Genomic DNA, 19,942 nt, shown 5'->3' with positions numbered 1-19,942 from the left:
GTTATATACCACTTGTTTGTGTTTGCAATGGAAATTCACCTTTATACTAGACAGTAAATAATAACAGAAATTTTATGGGATGGAAACATTAAGTTTGTTTACGTGCTTCTCCTTCGGACAAGTAAATCTGTCATTCATTTTTTTGTTAAATATAATTTATACAGAAATATTCTCACCCATGCTCAACAAATGCTCAGACAATATTTAACATATTTAAATCTACATATTTGTGATATTTTTACAGGGCATTTTTCTATAAATCTTGTTAAATATAGGCTATGCTTCAGCTTTCTATAAAAATGTTCTATAAATTAAATTAGAATAAGACACTATAGGGCTGTTACCAATCAAATTAAATCATTTACACTGAACATTTTATTTTTGAATATACAAATAAGAAATGTTAGAAAGAATGTTTAAACATGAAACTAAACCACCAGTTAGTGGTGGCAAGGGGACTGTCTTAATGAGTGAGTCATTGAGTCTTGCATTCAAACGGCTAATTCCTTCAAGAATGTGGCTGTCGTTTACGAATAGGTTACTGAATCAGAACAAAAACAGCCAATATTGCATCTAAAATGTAATCGACTCAGTGTTAAATAATTATTTAAGGAAATGTCTTAAAACCAGTGTCATTTTCAATTGTGATGGTATTCAGGAAAACAGAATTCTTGGTTGTGTGATGTTGCTTAACTGTATCATGCATTATAAATATAAAAACACCTGTTATGTTTTTTATTAAAATATTTTCAATATCAGCTCGTCTGAGCTCTCATTTTCTCAAAGGCAGAGAAAAGACAGCCAGAACTCGGTTTACACCGATAAAAATTTCTAGCCACTTGGGGACAATATTCAGGCTAGGGGAACTCATATTAATGTTGAAAAAACTCATAAAATGAACATTTCGTGTCATGGGAACTTTAAAATAAGGTATTTTCACCAAATATTCTGTGTTGGAATTGATTAGTTTAAAAAAAATGTTAACCCTGTTGTCTGTGTTCTATATTTTGCTTAATGTATTTGTTTTTCATACGTTTTTTTTTTCCTTTTGGGACAGTGAGAAATACAATTTCTTCTACAATTAAGTATTTAATTAGAAAACAAATTCCATTATCTCAAGACATTATTTCTGATTGAGCCCATGTTAACATACAATTCAAGTCACAGAAATTCAATTAGGCCAATTGGAAAATGTAGTTGTTACTAGTCAACAGAAATGTTTAGGTTGGAAAGGTCTGACATTTTTAAAAGTGTATTCTACATAACTATATATGTTGTAGGGCTGCTAAAATGGCTGAAAAGCTAAATTCGAAATTATTTCTTAAATATTAGTTCTAAATATATACAAACCATAAACTAAGGCAATACTTAATGTTAGAGAGGAAAAGTACTGTATTGTCTCCTATGTCCACAAGAGGGTAAAAGTGAGCGGAACAAGCAAATGTAAACCAAATCAAGCACCGCATCTTTTATTGAAATTAAATGACATTCACTTTAAACTTTTCAAGCAAGTGTTATTAAATAAAATATTTTTTCATTAATGACCATGATGCATGATTGCAGTTTTATGCACTTTTGTTACCTAATTTTCCTTAAAATTAGGTAACAAAAGTGCATAAAACTGCAAGTGCATCAGTAACCTGAGAAAATGAGGAGCAGACAACGTAATGTGAACACAAAATAGCAAACTGACATTCAGAAACAATCCATTTCCACTCACTAACATCTACATATTGTTCGTCAACTACACCAAACAGTCAACTTGACCTGCATCGAGTGTTTTTGCTGAGGTATGGTCAAATATGTCTTTGCCCAGCTGTGCAATATGTGAATAAATATGCAACAATACCGCATGATTTTTTTGTCATCAACTGAGAGTATTTTTGTCTGAAGGTAGCGCATCTTCTTTATCATTTCCATCCATCTCATGCTCCAAAGCCTTGATTGCCGCCTTCTGCATTGCTCTGTCTGACTGTATACGCCGTCGAACAGGTTGCCCAGAATCCTCACTCTTTTTTCCCGCCTTTTGTCAAATTAACAACACAGCCATACCGCTGTACTAGATAAACAAACCGCGTCAGTTACGTCATCATGTCTCACGTGCCTCTACCAAAAATTTGAATGCATGGTTTTTGCATTCAAATGTGAATTTTTTTTGTAAATCCGACAAATATCTTAAATTCACATTTTTTTGACAGCCCTAATATGTTGCGTAACTTGATGAACAAATAATACAAATGAGTCAAGGAGTGTTAAAAGTACATTTCCAGTTGTATTCTTCAAATATTCCAAAATACACCCCCTTATTGCGCCCTATCCCATATGATGAGCTGATGCATTTTTTATGCATATTTTATTTTGCCGTACAGTTCATATTGGCAGAAGATAGGGCTGGACAATAATTCAATATCAATATATATCGCGATATAATTTTTTTCAATAACGGTGATATGATTTTTAAACACATTTCCGATATTTCGATATGACACGTTCAGGGCGCATGCCATCAGAAAGAGCAGAACACGATTGGCTTCTTGCGTGATGACGTACACCACGGACACGCAGCCAGTGCTCAGCAGTAGTAGGCTGAGATCCAACGCAGCACGTTTTAGCTACAAAGAGAGTTTCCCTGACCGCAACACAAATGTGACTGAACGAGCTTCCACAAGTAAGGAGAAATAAATAGTTGATAAGAGAAGAAAGACTAACTTTCTTTAGTGGCGTGGAAGTGGTTCGTCTATCTAAAGCACTATTCGCACGGGATTATTATCTAAGGACCTCTGTGATTTAGAAATGACTCCCCACATCTGAGTTTTGCGTGGCGCATTCGCACGGGATAAGCAAAGCCTGTGATTTTACTCGAATTTACTGACTTCTCCCGGATATGATGTCAAGTCTTCGTTATAGATAGCTGTATGAAATCATAAACAGGCATCGATATCGTTTTGATTATTTTACAGTAGCCTAATAAATAAATATATTTTCGTTCAGTTAGTGAACAGACGTCATGAACTGAGCTCAGACCGGCGGCAGGAGTCAGAGTTAATTTATCACGAGTAGGAAGCTGACAATATACGGCGGAAGATTCAGTTTCAAAACTAAATGTAAAAGCGCCTATTTAAACAAGATTGTCATTGTACAATACTGTTCTGTTATGTTTTTCATTAAGAACAGTATTGATGTTAATATTAAACACACCATTCAATCAGATTACTCTCAAATTGATAATCATTCTAAAGTGAAAGTAGGCTATAATCCGTGTGGGCGCGGCTGCACGGGGATTCATAACGGTGCGCATTATGAATGCAGACTTTATTCTTCGTGAAAGATAAAGATAGAAATGCTCACAGGAAGAAAAAAAGCTTGCAAAAAGTATATACAATCCGCCTAATCCTGGCCAAATCACAGAGATGTCGATTCGCACGGGACTAATGTTATTACAGGACCTCGGTGTTCGGCGAAATATGGTAGGTAGGCTAATTTGCGGGGGAGTTTTTACTTTACAAATAACAGACATGGCCGATTCGCACGGGATTAAGATCACCGACATTCTCTGCAATTATTACAAATCACCAGAGGTCCCCAGATATACGAATCCCGTGGGAATGGGGCTTAAGATCTGATATTAAACTTCAGGTTTCAGTGTGCTGCAAAATGTGCCGGAGAGGTGCCGACTAGGGCTGTAACAATACATCGACATAGATGCATCAATCTAATGTCTAACAATACGATGCCAAGCGTTAAAAATAATCCATGTAGACTATTTATGTAAGAGGCAAGTGGCACATTTGTTTTAATACTTTCCACATTTGCACACAATGTCATGTATTAACACCAATGCGTTCATTCTCGTTTAAATTACCTTTCAAAGCTTGTGAAAGACGGTCAGACATGGCTTCACGAAAATGTATCATTTTCTCCTGTTTAAAGCCTTGCAAAAAGCAGCGTGCACTCAACTCAAACAGAGCACAAATAGGCCACTGAATTGAGTCTTCTTTTATTTATTTTTTGTGCATCAGTAGATAAAGGTCTATAGTTTTGCATAAAAGGAGAATATAGCGATATTAATCGTTCTTCACTGAAATTTAAAACTTGCTCAGAAAATGCTCAATAAACTGCGTCTGCGAAGTGAGTCTTATGTTTATTTGACGGTGATTTCACATTTCTTGTTCGTATAAAGGCTAAATACAAATAAAAGGTGAACATTAATTTATTTGTACCGTTTTTATTTCAAAAATATTATATAGTTTTATAGGAGGACTATTCATAGACTTGGCAAATTAATTTTTCAGAAGTTTGTAGGTACAGAAATCCTTTGTGGCAGTTCTTGGTAGTTTTTCTAAAGCTTTTATATAGTTCATATCGATATCGGAATTATATCGTATCGACCAAAATTAAGAAATATATCGTGATATAAATTTTGGCCATATCGTCCAGCCCTAGCAGAAGAATGTAGATGTTCCAGAAGTGTTAATAGAACTAAAGGTCTCGAAAATCATTCAGATCTGATATATTTTTGCATGTAACTCTTCTTTGTACAATGATAATTCTTCAAATCACTGTATGTCTCCATTAGAAGGCCGCATTTTCAAATGTGCTTTCTGACTATGGCCTTGTCTGATGTTAGGATACAAACAAAAGGAACAAAGAATCTAAAACTTGATCAAATCAAACCGGGTCGTGAAAAAAAAGTGCATTCCTTTTTGAACATCAAAGAGGGAAAGTAGAACATTTGAGCTTGTAGGGAATCACGTGGCAGGCAGCAGTCCAGAGCACTGGAACACAGGCTCATAATGAGGCATTCATGAAGACACTGCATACATTATGACAAATGAGCAACCAGGCATCTCAAAACTCGTCTATTAGTCTTCAGGCAAAAAAAATCCAAACACAGTTAATAAACTCTAAATTCTTACTCTATAAATAATACATTCAGTCTGTTAGAATTCCTTCAAAGTCCTGCTCAGAAAGTTTCAGGAGTTCCTCAAATAAAGTGTGATCTGTTCTACTGCTGAACTTGAAATTGAACCAAAACACACAGCTAACAGTTTGAAACTCCACTTGAATACACAGCACAAAGTAGGACAACAATGTCTAATAGAGCAGATCCTGTCGACACACTATCTCAGACAAAAGCTCACAGTGATAGGCGTCCTGCTGTTCACTGAACCAGAGCTGCTCTCCACAAACCGTGTTTCTTCTCAGCAGAAGCACGACCATCACCTACAGAAACAAAAACAAGCTTTTGCCTTTGAGCTGACCGCCAACAAAAAGATGCAGTGTTTTATTAGCACAGCTGATGGATGCAGGGATGAGAGAGACGAGACAAAATTAAGGGGCAGTGTGTGAAGGCACACTGTTTTGTCTAAACCAAAGATTATCCACTAACGGACCGTGGTCCAGATCTGGACCCTAAGACTGGTTCCTTCCAAATCATTTCTCATAAATGTCATAATGTTAAACAATGTTTCAATGTGGCAGGGCTCATTATCATTAAGAGGCCACAGCCACCAGGGAATAGCGTTTTCATGAAAGGGTGTATGGTCAGCAACAGTGCTTAGGTAGTTGGTACGTGTCAAAGTAACATCCACATGGATGGCAGGACCCAAGGTTTCCAGCAGAACATTGCCCAGAGCATCACACTGCCTCCGCCGGCTTGCCTTCTCCTCATAGTGCATCCTGCATGGTGCCATGTGTTCCCCAGGTAAGCGACACAGCCAGCTATCCACATGATGTAAAAGAAAGCGCAATTCATCAGACCAGGCCACCGTCTTCCATTACTCTGTGGTCCAGTTCTGATGTTCAATTGCCCACTGTTGGCGCTTTTGACGGTGGAGCTGGGTCATCATGGGCAACCTGACTGGTCTGCGACCATGCAGCCCCATAAGTAACAAACTGCGATGCACTGTAATCAGAACTTTCTATCAAAACTAGCATTAACTTCTTGAGCAATTTGAGCTACAGTAGCTTGTCTGTTTGACCACATAGGCCAGCCTTCACTCCCCACGTGCATCAATGAGCCTTGGCACCCAATGACCCTTTTGTCGTTTCACCACTGTTAGAGCTGCAGTTTTAGAGATGCTCTGACCCAGTCGTCTAGCCATCACAATTTGACTCATGTCAAACTCGTTCAAATCCTTACGCTTGCACATTTTTCCTGCTTCCAACACATTAACTTTGAGGTAAAAATGTTCACTTGCTGCCTAATATATCCCACACACTAACAGGTGTGCTATATACAGCGGATTAGAATATAATTAACAGGGAATAGAACAAAAAGAGGTAGGGCACATATTTGTCATTGCACAGTGGGGAGAACATTTACCTCTTCATGAGGTAGATTGTTTAGGCAAAGAAAGTTTTCTTGTGCCCGGTTTTTCTGCTGCTCAGTGTAGTGCCGGCAGGACAACAGTTCAAAGAGAAAGTGACTTGGATGTGAGGGATCCAGAGTGATTTCCTTTTCCTCACTCTGAATGTATACAGTTCTTAAAGGGTGGGCAAGGGAGGACCAATAATCTTCCATGCAGTCCAAACCATCACCTCTATAGTCTTCTGATGTCTGATTTTGTAGCTGAGCTAAACCAGACTTTTATGGAAGTGAAGAGGACAGACTCAATGACTGCATCAGCAACACCTGTGGAAGGTAGAACTACTTCAGCTGGCAAAGGAAGTACAACCTCAGCTGGGCCTTTTTTGCAAGAGAGCAATTGATTTTATTTTTCTCCATCATGCCTTGGTGGAGTTTTGGTTCCTTGCCACTGTCGCCTTTGGCTTGGGTTGCTCAGTTGGGGACACAAACATTTCGATCCAAGTTTTCAACTAAATATCCAAATAAAATTAATTACTACATTAACTGTATCAACTATATTACTGATCTGCCCACAATGCCGCTATATGATAAAGGGAGTACAACCTTAGCTGGGCCTTTTTTGCAATAGAGCAAATGCTGCGATTGCATTGCTAGAGGTGTTTCTGGTTCTGCAGAGAGACCATCAGAGTGGGTGTGGGGTCACTGGGATATTCAAATCTGCAGTAGAAATCATTCAGGTCATCGTCCAGTTGTTGATTCCCTACAGAATTGGGGGATGGTGTCTTCTAGTTTACACTGGCAGGGGGTCATTGCCTGAAAACCTGTTTTTCAGCTTTTTAGAGTAGCCACTCTAATCTCTTTAGTGTTTTTGGCCTGATTGTACAAGATTTAGTCCCGGTGTAGCACACCTCTGGTAGGGCATGAAATCTATTGTCTGCATTTTGGCAGTTTGAGGGTGAGGTTTGCTTAATTAAAGTCACTAAAAATAATAATAAGAAAGTTCGGGTGTTGCTGCTCTGTGTCTGTGATCTGATCAGCCTATTGCAGCGCTCCTCTCACGCGCTTTTGCGGTGGAATTAACACACATGAATAAACTAAGCAAACTCCTGCAGCAAGTAGAAGGATTTACAGTTATTGTTTTGAATATAAGACAATGTTGTTGTTTTTTTCTTGGAAATACATCTAAAAAAATGGGGTTGTCTTATATTCAGGGTCTAGACTTTGACAGGTCAAGAATACACCCGCAAAAAATAGTAAGCACCAAACTCTCATTAAGCTGATCAACTCTCATTAAGCAGCCAATAAATAAAAATGTCTATATGAAATACAGAATATGAAATATTTGCAATATGAAAATTATTTTCAAATAAAGCATTTTCTTTAAAAGACAAGATTTGGTCTTCAAAAAGCCTTTTTCTAAAAGGTACATCTTGAAAAGGGGAGGTCCTCTTATATTCAGGGTCGTCTTATATTCTGAACAATACGGTAACATTCTTAAAAGCTTTTACATCTGTACACCACTTTTCATTGATTTTCATTGATTTAGCGATTTCCCCACTGATTTTTTTTATGTCCTGATCTGTCTGAATAGTTGGAAGCCCGGCAGATGTAACACGGTGCCCGGAATGGCCTCACTGAGCCAAGTTTCTGTGAAACACAGAGCAGCTAGAAAAGTCCTTATTTGTTCTGGAAAGTCCATTTGGTTGGGTAGAGAGCAAAGATTCGCCAAATGGATACTAGGCACTGAGCTTGACTAGCGTGCCGGTTCACCTCCCATGAAGGCTGAATATACTGATGATAACGTCATAGTGTAAAGGCAGTTTTAGAGTAATTTCTATGTGTCCATTTGCCAACTATTAAGACTCAAAGGAGAAATTGTCAATCTAAACTTTTATCAAAAACATCTGTTTTATTTATTTTTTATAATATGTGCAGCCAGCGCCATAGACACTTCTTTATGTGGACGACGTTATGTTTGCTGCAGAAGATAAAGCCAGCCTCAAGCAGAATGTCCAGACACTGTTAAAAGACAGAATACATGATGACAGACCTGAATGTGGAGGTTATGACCAAGATCGAACAGCACTGATCAACCAAGAACCAAGACATTCAAGCATCTTGGCTCAATGATCGCAGTTGATGGAAGTCTGAACCTTAAAGTGACTGTGCAAGTCAATGCTGCCAGGCAGAAGTGGCGCCCGACGACCAGCTTCACGTGATAGGAAGACCAGTGACCGCCTCAAGTCGAAGATCGACCATACTGTCATTCGTCCTGTTGCTCTTTATGGCACTGAGTGTTGGCCTGTACGGTGGCCCAGTAGTGCACCCATTCTAAATTAAACCACAACACAACGGAAATGCTCCCGACCACGAGGGGGATCTCGGAGTGCAGTAAAGTTAGTTTTTCTTGCCATTGTTCTATAGATTGGCCAGTCTTATAAAGATATAAACGCTACGATCAGTTTTAATTGTGTAACCATGACATGAAATATCAATTCAAAATCACCTACATGCATTATAGATGCATATTTATACTCGAAAATGCTTTTACACTCTGTCACAGCACTTGATGCCCAAGGAAACGTCTGCCAATTTCACCATGCAGTTGAAAAATAATTTGTATGAATTCAAATTACTTTTAACATTTAAAAACAGACAAGTTAAAATTCCACAGATTTGTTGTATTCTAAAAAACTGACTAATGCACAATATTGGAATTTGAACATTTAAACTAAAACAAAAAGGTAATTTTAATTCATAAAATGATACGTTTCAACCACTTGGTGAAAATGGCAGACGTTCCCTAGCGCCGTGATCGTGAGTAAAAAGTATAAATATATAGTATAAATATGCAGCTATAATGCTTGTAGGTTATTTTGAATTGATATTTAATGTTGATATGCACTGGTTACAGACTTAAAAACTGATTGTAGTGTTTATATCTTTGTAAGACTGTCTAATCTATAGAAAAATGGCAAGGAAAACTAACTTTATTGCACTCAGAGAGCTCCCTCGTGGTCGGGAGCATTTCCGTTGTTTTGTGGCGATTTCGTTGTGTTGTGGCTTGTTTCTGTTGTGTTGTGGCTTGTTTCTGTTGTGTTGTGGCTTGTTTCTGTTGTGTTGTGGCTTGTTTCTGTTGTGTTGTGGCTTGTTTCCGTTGTGTTGTTTACGTTGTGTTGTGGCTTGTTTCTGTTGTGTTGTGGCTTGTTTCTGTTGTGTTGTGGCTTGTTTCCGTTGTGTTGTGGGTTGTTTTCGTTGTGTTGTGGCTTGTTTCTGTTGTGTTGTGGCTTGTTTCTTTTGTGTTGTGGGTTGTTTCCGTTGTGTTGTTTCCGTTGTGTTGTGGCTTGTTTCTGTTGTGTTGTGGCTTGTTTCCGTTGTGTTGTGGCTTGTTTCCGTTGTGTTGTGGGTTGTTTCCGTTGTGTTGTGGCTTGTTTCCGTTGTGTTGTGGCTTGTTTCCGTTGTGTTGTAGCTTGTTTCCGTTGTGTTGTAGCTTGTTTCCGTTGTGTTGTGGCTTGTTTCCGTTGTGTTGTGGCTTGTTTCCATTGTGTTGTGGCGATTTCGTTGTGTTGTGGCTTGTTTCCGTTGTGTTGTGGCGATTTCGTTGTGTTGTGGCTTGTTTCCGTTGTGTTGTGGCTTGTTTCTGTTGTGTTGTGGCTTGTTTCCATTGTGTTGTGGCGATTTCGTTGTGTTGTGGCTTGTTTCCGTTGTGTTGTGGCGATTTCGTTGTGTTGTGGCTTGATTCCGTTGTGTTGTGGCTTGTTTCCGTTGTGTTGTGGCTTGTTTCCGTTGTGTTGTGGCTTGTTTCCGTTGTGTTGTGGCTTGTTTCCGTTGTGTTGTGGCGATTTCGTTGTGTTGTGGCTTGTTTCCGTTGTGTTGTGGCTTGTTTCCGTTGTGTTGTGGCTTGTTTCCGTTGTGTTGTGGCTTGTTTCCGTTGTGTTGTGGCTTGTTTCCGTTGTGTTGTAGCTTGTTTCCGTTGTGATGTAGCTTGTTTCCGTTTTGTTGTGGCTTGTTTCCGTTGTGATGTAGCTTGTTTCCGTTGTGTTGTGGCTTGTTTCCGTTGTGTTGTGGCTTGTTTCCGTTGTGTTGTGGCGATTTCGTTGTGTTGTGGCTTGTTTCCGTTGTGTTGTGGCGATTTCGTTGTGTTGTGGCTTGTTTCCGTTGTGTTGTGGCGATTTCGTTGTGTTGTGGCTTGTTTCCGTTGTGTTGTGGCTTGTTTCTGTTGTGTTGTGGCTTGTTCCCGTTGTGCTGTGGCTTGTTTCTGTTGTGTTGTGGCTTGTTTCCGTTGTGTTTGGCTTGTTTCCGTTGTGTTGTGGCTTGTTTCCGTTGTGTTGTGGTGATTTTGTTGTGTTGTGGCTTGTTTCTGTTGTGTTGTGGCTTGTTTTCGTTGTGTTGTGTCTTGTTTCCGTTGTGTTGTGGCTTGTTTCTGTTGTGTTGTGCCTTGTTTCAGTTGTGTTGTGGCGATTTCGTTGTGTTGTGGTTTAATTTAGTACGGCTGCATTACTGGGCCATCGCAGCCTATGACGAAAGATGCAGTTCCTGTGTCATGGAAACAAAAAGTCTGCGATGGATCTCTGGCATCACATGCTTTAATGATGACATAATGGCAACGGTATGGTTTTGCCTAAATATCTGACAAGCTACACAAAGCCTGGCTTCGGGAGTACGGCCATGTTCTGCGTACTGACCATACCACGCTTGCCAAAATTTGTCTTCCAGGTGAAAGTCATCGTAAAGTGACCGAAGAGAGGACTGAAGGAGCAGTGGCTCAACACGCGGCATTATGACCTCAAGCTTACCGGTTTGCACCCTGATCAAGCTGATGATCACAACAAATGGCGCCACCAAGCATACCCTACTACTATACGGTTTAAACACTAAAGAAAAAGAGAGAGATGTGACTTTATACTAGACAAAGCGGCAGTCATAAGCTGCTTTTTCACCGTCTTAACAGGAACAGTTCCTGTTATATTTTCACTTGAGCTTAGTTCAACACGGGCCGATTACAAATCATTCTCGGCCTGTGATAAATCATGGTTGTCTAACCGTCAGGAAAACTTTCATGAATAAAAGTCTGAGTTCTGGGAGACCGCTTGGGATTTTACACAGAAGTGTCAAGCACACTGGCTTGGAATACTGAACACTGAGTGAGAAGGATGTGATGAGCAGGTGTGCTGTACAGCTCCCATGTGAACACACTGCCGACAGGAAGATCAGTTTCATACAGCAGGCCTACACAGGATGTATAATGCATTCTGCACAGGAACAGAGATGAGCTCAAACCCTCAGTGGTGAAGACCTACTGTACTAAGAGTCAGCAGAACTGGATAATGCTGGCTGCAACATACACTGTAAAAAATGACATGTTCAATAAGTTATGACAACATATGTTTTTACATTGTTTTAACTCATCAAAATAAGTTAAGCAATGTTAAACTTGTTTTTATTAGTTATACAAGATGTAACTCACTTTTTAAAGTCAGTTTAACATAATTTAAGTTGAAATAACTTAAACATCCAAGTCGATTCTACAGCAAAAGTTCAAAATTTGCCTTTTTTTTTACAGTGTACCTATTACATAAATGTATCTGACAAAGTCACTTGTTCTTGTCAAATAAACAGAACCCTTGTACCAACACGATTGACCATAAATCTTTTAACACATGGCTCTGTACATTGAGCATGTGGTAAAATTAGAAAACTGTTTGTGATAGGTGGTCTTAGGGGAATTGGCCTGCCTGTGTTATTAACAGGCGTTTGAAGGGAAACCACCTGAAGTTCACATTGACTAGATTAACATGGGCCCCTCCATCTGGCACACATGTGCCATAACCCACTACAATCTAATCACAGAGTGAAACTCATCTGATCTGTTTTGCAGAGATGCAAGATATACGGCCATCAGTGTAACCAGCTGCAGCCTGCAAAGCTATAAGTCATTGCATAATTTAAAGAAATTAAAACGAGTGAAGATAACCTGTACAGTTTTTGGCTACACTACAAAACAAACAAAGGAAGCTAAACTAAGTATCTGATTCTTCATGTGTGACTGTTACTTTTGCTATGGAGATTTTAAATGTATTTCTATTCCCAGAGCCTGTTTGTTTAACTCCATCCAAAGAGCCCAAAATGAATAATTTTTCACCATTCTACTGCTTTCGATGAAATGGCTCCCCAGCACTGTACATATATACACTACAGTCCACTACAGTTGCTTTGAAAATAAATCTCTTAAGACTATGGAAGCTTGTTTTTGCAACAGAATAAAATAAATTAAAAAGCTAATGCATGTCGTCTCATAATTATAATTATGTTTATATATCACAAATAATACATTCATTCTTGGAATTGTGAAATATATTTTCACAACTAGTCGTTAAAATCGTTAATGAAAATCATCGACAGCAATTCTCATTATCAATAAGTCGGGTGTGCCACACACTTTCACCAGTAAAACACAGTAAGACACTTCACCACTCTGACGCATCAACGGCTACGGCAGAATCTCTGTGTATCTAATCCAGGTCGAATATTCAATAAAAAAGTCATCCCTTCTATGACAAAAACACAAACCGTTCTTGTGAGCAACTCGACAGTACACAAGCAAGACAGTCCAACTAACGAACATATTACAATTATGACAAGATTAGAGTTACAGCAATCACAAAAACACACACAAACCGTTCTCATGAACAACTCGATAGTACACAAGCACACAGTCCAGCTAACAACATATTAAAATTATGACAAGATTAGAGTTATAGCGATCACAAAACACAAACTGTTCTCATGAACAACTCTATAGAACACGAGCCGACAGTCCAGCTAACGACATATTACAATTATGACTGGAGAAGGGTTATATAGATCATGAAAAGAGTAAACAAACATATATTAGGAGTATAGTATCTTACTTGTCGGAGACATTGTGCGAGCTGATCTTGAAGCACACAGGGAGGAGATTTAGATGCTCCATACGGTGTGGAAATGAACGGGTCTTTATCATCGCTGAAGTGAGACACAATACGATCGCAAATGGACTAACAAGCGAACATGACACACGAGCATAGTCAAGCAGCATATATTAGGCTAGTTCTCGGCTAATGTCCGTCATGTGTGACTCAGTGTTTTGAATAATGACGTACACAGAGCGAGCGCTCTTGTCACCATCAATATTAGACACGCCCCTTACCTGCTGATTGGTTACACGTTTGTTATTCCACTCGGCCCGTGTCCTTTTCCTAAAGCAGTTTTGAAATAAGACTTACCCCACCTTTAAGCGAATGCATTAGCGTTAAACATACCCTGTCATGTGCTAACCAATGTGTGTGCGTCCTTAGCGGAAAACTTTGTGGAGATCATGATCATTTTTATAGATGAATAGAACTTTTAAAAGAACAATTTTTATTTGAAATAGAAATATTTTGTAGCATTATAAATGTCTTTACTGTTTGTTTTTATCAGTGGAATACGTCCTTGCTGAATTTAAGTATTCTTTTCTTTAAAGAAAAAAACAACAACATTGGGCTGACCCCAAACTTTTGAACGGATGTGTATGATAAATGAACTTCATAAGAATTTGTATACATGAAATTTATGAGAACAGTAATGGTGGTGGTGTTATTTTAAAGTGATTCTTTTTTTCTCATACCATACATGTTATTAAAGGCACAGCTAGCACAACTCACCAGACAGGACGACCTCAATCAGATCTCCCTCATGGATATCCTCTGCCGACGTTAGCCGCTGGAGGATGTTGTCTGAGTTCAGATCATGGCGGAAGAGCAAGATCTTATCGTACAAGCCAAAGAATCCACATTCTGGGAACTGAGGAGGGGAGGATGGGATGTGTTATTAATAATCAAATAAAAACATCAAAGTAGATCAGAACTTTGCATTTTACATTATAAACTTTTGAGAAGATCTATTTGTATCTTTATAGAGTGTTGATATGAAAAGAGTAGCACATGTGAAAGTAGCATCAGTATCTTGCTATGGAAAATTATGGAAGATTAGCAATCATTGCACAATGTGTAATGGTTACACAATAACTGAGCACTCAATGCCACACACAACCAATCACAATCAGGTATTTCAGAGATCCATATAATGATGTGCGATGAATCCAAATTCCTGTGCTAGAGCCAAAGACAATATGGCAAGGGAGAGAGAGAAAGAGACAGAGAGAGACAGAAAGAAACATCCAGGCCCTGTTTTTCAGCAATGGCTCCCCTCTAAGGAGATTACTAAAGCTGGGAGGCATGCAGAGCAGAGCGCCTGGAATATTAGCCCTGCAAGAGGAAGGTCTGTAAAACATCTGTTGAAATCAAGCCTACAGTGATGAGTCACACTACTGTTCTCCACTTCCTCCACCACGGTTCTTCTCCACGTGGAAGAAATGCCAAACACTACAAGAAAATTACATGCAAGATAGAGAGGGCTCATTAACCTCGCTTGAACGGTTAGTTCACCCAAAAATGAAAATCCAGTCAATAATTACTCACCCTAATGTCGTTCGACACCCGTTCATCTTCGGAACACAAATGAAGATATTTTTGTTGAAATGCGATGGCTCAGCGTATTGATTCATGATTTGGATTGCCTGTCAAACTGCTGAAATCACGTGACATTGGTGATCTGAATCATGACTTGATACGCTGATTCATAACCATTTGAATCTTTGTTTTGAAATCGGCCCATCACTATATAAGTCGTTCATAAAAATTAAAAATGATTGTAGAGCCACTGTAGTGAGATGGGCTTTGTCACGACGTCTTTAGTGCCTTTATGGGTCTTGAGAGAGGAAATGACATTGGTGTCAATGAAGGACACCATCGGATTTCATGAGCCATCGGACTTCAACAAAAATATCTTCATTTGTGAAATCTTCACATTTGGGTGAACTAACACTTTAAATTACATTTTTTTGCATTTTTAACATGGTTATGTGATGGAGGCCAGCTTGTAAAGAGCAGTGCAAGTAACCCTCACTCCCTTGGCCTCAAGAGGCGCACTAGCGACTGACAATCGTGGCTGTGGTCTTTAGTGTTTAGTGGTGAGAATAAGACCAGTTACATTAGTGCCATGACCCGGATGAGAGCGAGGTTTAGGGGGGTGAGTGAAGAGAGGCCAGCTGAAGATCTTTGCAGGTAAATCTCACTTCCCTGGCTTCAAGCGGCAGACTAGCGACTGATGCTTGAGGCTGTGGTCTTTAGTATCCTTGTTAACACTCCTGCTTAGGCCTGTAGCGATAGTCAATAAATCAATTAATCGCACAATAAAAAAAATGAGCTCGATAATTTTTACGGCCATGATAATTTGCATTTGCATGCTTGTTTGGGGAGATGTTTATACTCGACGCGCAGACTGGAGACTGGCGTGATGACGTCATGCTCGGCCAGATTCGCCTGGAAATCCCGCTTCTTCGGTTGCGGAGCCGCACGCAAAGTTACAAAATTTTACGTGCACACCGCCACGCGAAATGGGGTCTCGCGCACTCTGCGTTGACGTAATTTTTGCCGCAAGCACTCTCGCACTCGTGCGGACGCATCGAGTATAAACAAAGCTTAAAGATACCCTGAAGTTGGCAGTTTGATAAATGCAAGTTAATTCTTCAGTTCAATCTTTATGTGCTAAAAAGGCGCATAAGTTCCTGTAGAGATAGTAATACACAATCTCCTTTTTTGCCAAATAAATGAAAATAATCATTAATGTCTTCTCTCTTGCTTTATCAAAATCTCACCTAGCTTTTGACTCAGAGATGGTCAAGTCAAGTTTGTGCATGATTACATGATTCAACAATGTTTTTATTAGGGGTGTAAGAAAATATCGATACACGCGAGTATCGCGATATTTTGTTTGGCGATACTGTATCGATTCTCAAAAACACTCTATCGATATGTATATATTTATTTACAAGAGACGTCATCCGCGTTGCTGAGAAGCGTTTCGATAGAATAGAACACATTTTCCTCTTAGTAACAAAATAAACACACTCCAAAACTGACAGCGGTGGCAGCAGAACGAAAGCATCTGATCATAGCGATGTGGCTATGGATGGACCAGCTCTGCAGTTCAGTAGCCTACTTGAAATGGCACTTTTTACAATAGACTGCGTTAAAGAAAACAGCTTTACAGTATTAAATATAAAACAGAGACATTTAGTCATGGAATGAATGAACTATGCACTTTCTGTTGCTAAATAGTTTAGAAATTAAAAACTGCTATACTGTGAACCTTTAAAACATGTAAACATAAAGAATCCTGCAGTCACTTGCACAAAATAGTGATATAAATGATACTGTATTAATTAAATAAAACAGTTACTTTTCATGTTTTATGCATATGGTTGTGTTCTTTATTCTTTTAAATGAATCTTTCTAAAAAAAAAAAAAATGTTTTGATACAATATCGCACTATATCGTATCGTAACCCCTGCATCGTGATACGTATCGTATCGCCAGATTCTTGGCAATACACAGCCCTAGTTTAAATACTGTATCCTAAATTGTGGATTTATCATATAAGTATATATCATATGCTGAAATAAATACCTGGAGTGTTAACGAATAAAAGAAAAATACAACAAGAACCGCACAGAACCAAAAACTGTGACCCTAAAACGATGATGCAAACCGAACTGTGATTTTTGTGAACAGTGCCATCCCTAATATGCACCTAAAACACAATAATTTGTTGCAGTTTTTATCCATTTTATTTATTGTTTTTGGTTGTTTTGTTCATTTATTGTGGATATTTAAAATGTTTTCTGTTTTTAGTGTTAAATAGTCTTTAGAAATAAAAGTTTATTGATCTCTGAAAATGTGGACCTGCTTCTCCTGCTACTAAAGCTGGTTTAAATCCCGCTCGGAGTGGAAGTAGGATCAGCAACCTACACCTAAATATATCCATAAAGACAGCTAAATATTTGCACACACAGCTAGAAGTATCTCTACAAATCAAATACACGTTGTAAATAAAGCAAAGATTATTTGAGTACTTTTTACAAGCTAATACTATTTCAGGATTTCTACTTCAAAATGTCATGTTTAATTTAATGTGTTACTTGCTGTTGCTTTGTAATTATCTGTTACAATTTACTAGCAATTTCTGAGCGAAAATTTTTCAATCCTACACAATTTTTTGACAACCATTATGGTCAGGAATTTAAGCAATTAACCTGGTATATTAGATGACACTAGTTAAGTTTAGAGGAACGCATAAACATTCCAAAGTGGAATAGTCACACAGAGAGAGGTGAAAAGTCCTGTCAGGAAATGGTGATCACAGCCAATTCTGAGGTATTTCCTCTTATCAAGAATCACCAAACACCCTCCCATTCAGAATATTTCACACTGACATGTCTCTGGTGTACTCTGGAATCTCTGGGATCTACATCAGGTCTTCTTTAAACCTAAAGGGTTTTGGGAGTATTTAGTGAAAGAATCATTGAATATGTCAAAGCAAGTCAGTTTATATTTGTGTCAAAATGTACTTGTGTAGTGCGTTTCACAATACACATTGTTTCAAAGCAGCTTTACATCAAAATCACATTGATGCTAATGTTTATAACATCATAATATCTTCATGCCTTATAGTGGCATTTAGCAGATTAGAGCTGGCCTCAGCTGGCTGATAATATAGTTACATTTTGCAACTGAATAAAACATTCAAGCAGCTGAATATATATATATATATATATAGGTGACAGCAACAGTAAGAGGTTAAGGAGAAAATGTTTTTATTGCAATACTGTTTCTTTAATTTACTTAAAAGACTTTAAAAATCCTACTTAAAATTTAAACTTTAATTAAAAAACCTTACTTTACTTTGTACACATTCCTAGTAGGGATGGGACGAAATATCGTTTGACAAAATATCGCGATACAAAACGTGACGAAACGTATCGAGGTCGAAAAAAATGGATCGCGAAATAAAGATATATGGCACTGCTGCATGATTAGCGTAGTATATAAATAATTTAGTGTATTATATGTATGTGTGTGTGTGTGTGTGTGTGTGTGTGTGTGTGTGTGTGTGTGTGTGGGGCAGACATGACAAAACGCAGCGCGCATTTTCTGTTTGATCTGAGGCATAGTCCGTAGTTGGCAAAAGTGAGAGCTGTCAGACAAAGGATGGCAGCAAACATTAATAGGGAAAGAAAATGGTTGACATTAGCATTAATATTCTAAACCAAAAATGCAGTTATTGCCTACATAAACTACCATATTTTCTGTTTAACTTTTATTAGACTCCAGAAAGAAAAGTGCGTTTTTTCACTGAGCACATTCTCTGCAGTCTGAGCGCGATGCACTGAAGCTCACTCTCGCTCATGTCTGAGGTAAATCATTAACACCATCACCGCTTACAGTACATGTGTTTTATTGAACTAAATACATTACAATCGGATAAACGAATGCACAGGTTACTTTCCTGAACAAGCGCGCTTCCGAGTCGTCCGTGTTCTTCACACTGTCCACGTGAATTGCGGACCCGTTCGGCGGCGCGCACACGCAAAATACCAGTTCAACAGGGAATGCGGATCTCTTAAAGGGGCCGCACTATATTCCTACTCGTGTTATATGGACCTCCTCCTGGTATGGTGTGGTTCTGGTTCGCTCACTGGTACACATTAACAATTTTTCATACGAACTGTGCCCTGTTCTGAATTAAACTGCCAGTGTAAAAACTCCCTTTATATTGTTAAAATGAGAGAAATCACTACTTTCTCATTATTTTTAAGTTTAGGCTTAAGAGACATGAACAATTTCTTAGATAAACATATATATGACCTTTGATATGTCTAGTCTTCATGCTGTATTGATTATTATTGAATAAGTATGGTTTCACTAATAATAAATGTACATTTGCATAAAGCATGCATATTTGTCCATACCTATGTTGATTAGAGTATTAAAAACTTAATTTAAGATACATTTACAATTAATAAAAAGGTGCGATTAAATTGCGATTAATCACGAGTTAACTCACGACAATCATGCAGTTAATCGCGATTCAATATTTTAATCGATTGACATTCCTACAGTGCCCTCCACAATTATTGGCACCCCTGTTTAAGATGAGGTCGCGGACTTCTAAAAATTCTCCTTTTTTTTAAACAACATAGAACCAAAATGCAAAAAAAAGAGGAAAATCCTACCTTTCGTTTAAGTACATTACTTAGGTGGTACAAAAAAATCACAGATTTGGGAAAAAATAAAAAATATTTTGATATCGTATCGTGACATATCGTATCGTAACCCAGGTATATCGAGGTGCATCGTATCGTGAGTTTAAGTGTATCGTCCCATCCCTAATTCCTAGTATATTGTATAATATAATATAAAAAATAAAATAAAAAAAATATATATATACATATATATATATATATATATATATATATATAATTATTAGTATTATGCATTGCTAAGGACTTCATTTAGACTACTTTAAAGGCGAATTTCTCAATATTTATATTTTTTTGCACCCTCAGATTCCAAAAAGTTGTATCTCTGTCAAAATATTGTCCTGTCCTAACAAACCATAAAATATACCATATAAATCTCAATTTCCAAAAAACTGAACCTCATGGTTTGTGGTCCAGGGTCACATATACTGAATTCATACAGCTAAAAA

At 38.2% G+C, this 19,942-nt stretch overlaps 1 protein-coding gene across 2 annotated transcripts in view; it reads right to left on the bottom strand.

Annotated features, from left to right (window-relative positions):
• The window catches only part of prkd3 (protein kinase D3), a 141,179-nt gene that overhangs the window by 41,140 nt on the left and 80,097 nt on the right, over window positions 1-19,942 (bottom strand). The window contains exon 3 of one of the 2 annotated variants that reach the window (XM_067456159.1): window positions 13,996-14,134. In XM_067456159.1, coding sequence (XP_067312260.1) covers window positions 13,996-14,134 — 139 coding nt within the window. Of the gene's footprint in view, window positions 1-13,995; window positions 14,135-19,942 lie in introns of those variants that run through there. The other variant, XM_067456160.1, reaches the window with a different exon arrangement.

The sequence above is a fragment of the Pseudorasbora parva genome, chromosome 10 (assembly GCF_024679245.1).
Source record: "Pseudorasbora parva isolate DD20220531a chromosome 10, ASM2467924v1, whole genome shotgun sequence".
Taxonomy (NCBI): Eukaryota; Metazoa; Chordata; class Actinopteri; order Cypriniformes; family Gobionidae; genus Pseudorasbora; species Pseudorasbora parva.
This window is presented reverse-complemented; position numbering and strand designations above follow the sequence as displayed.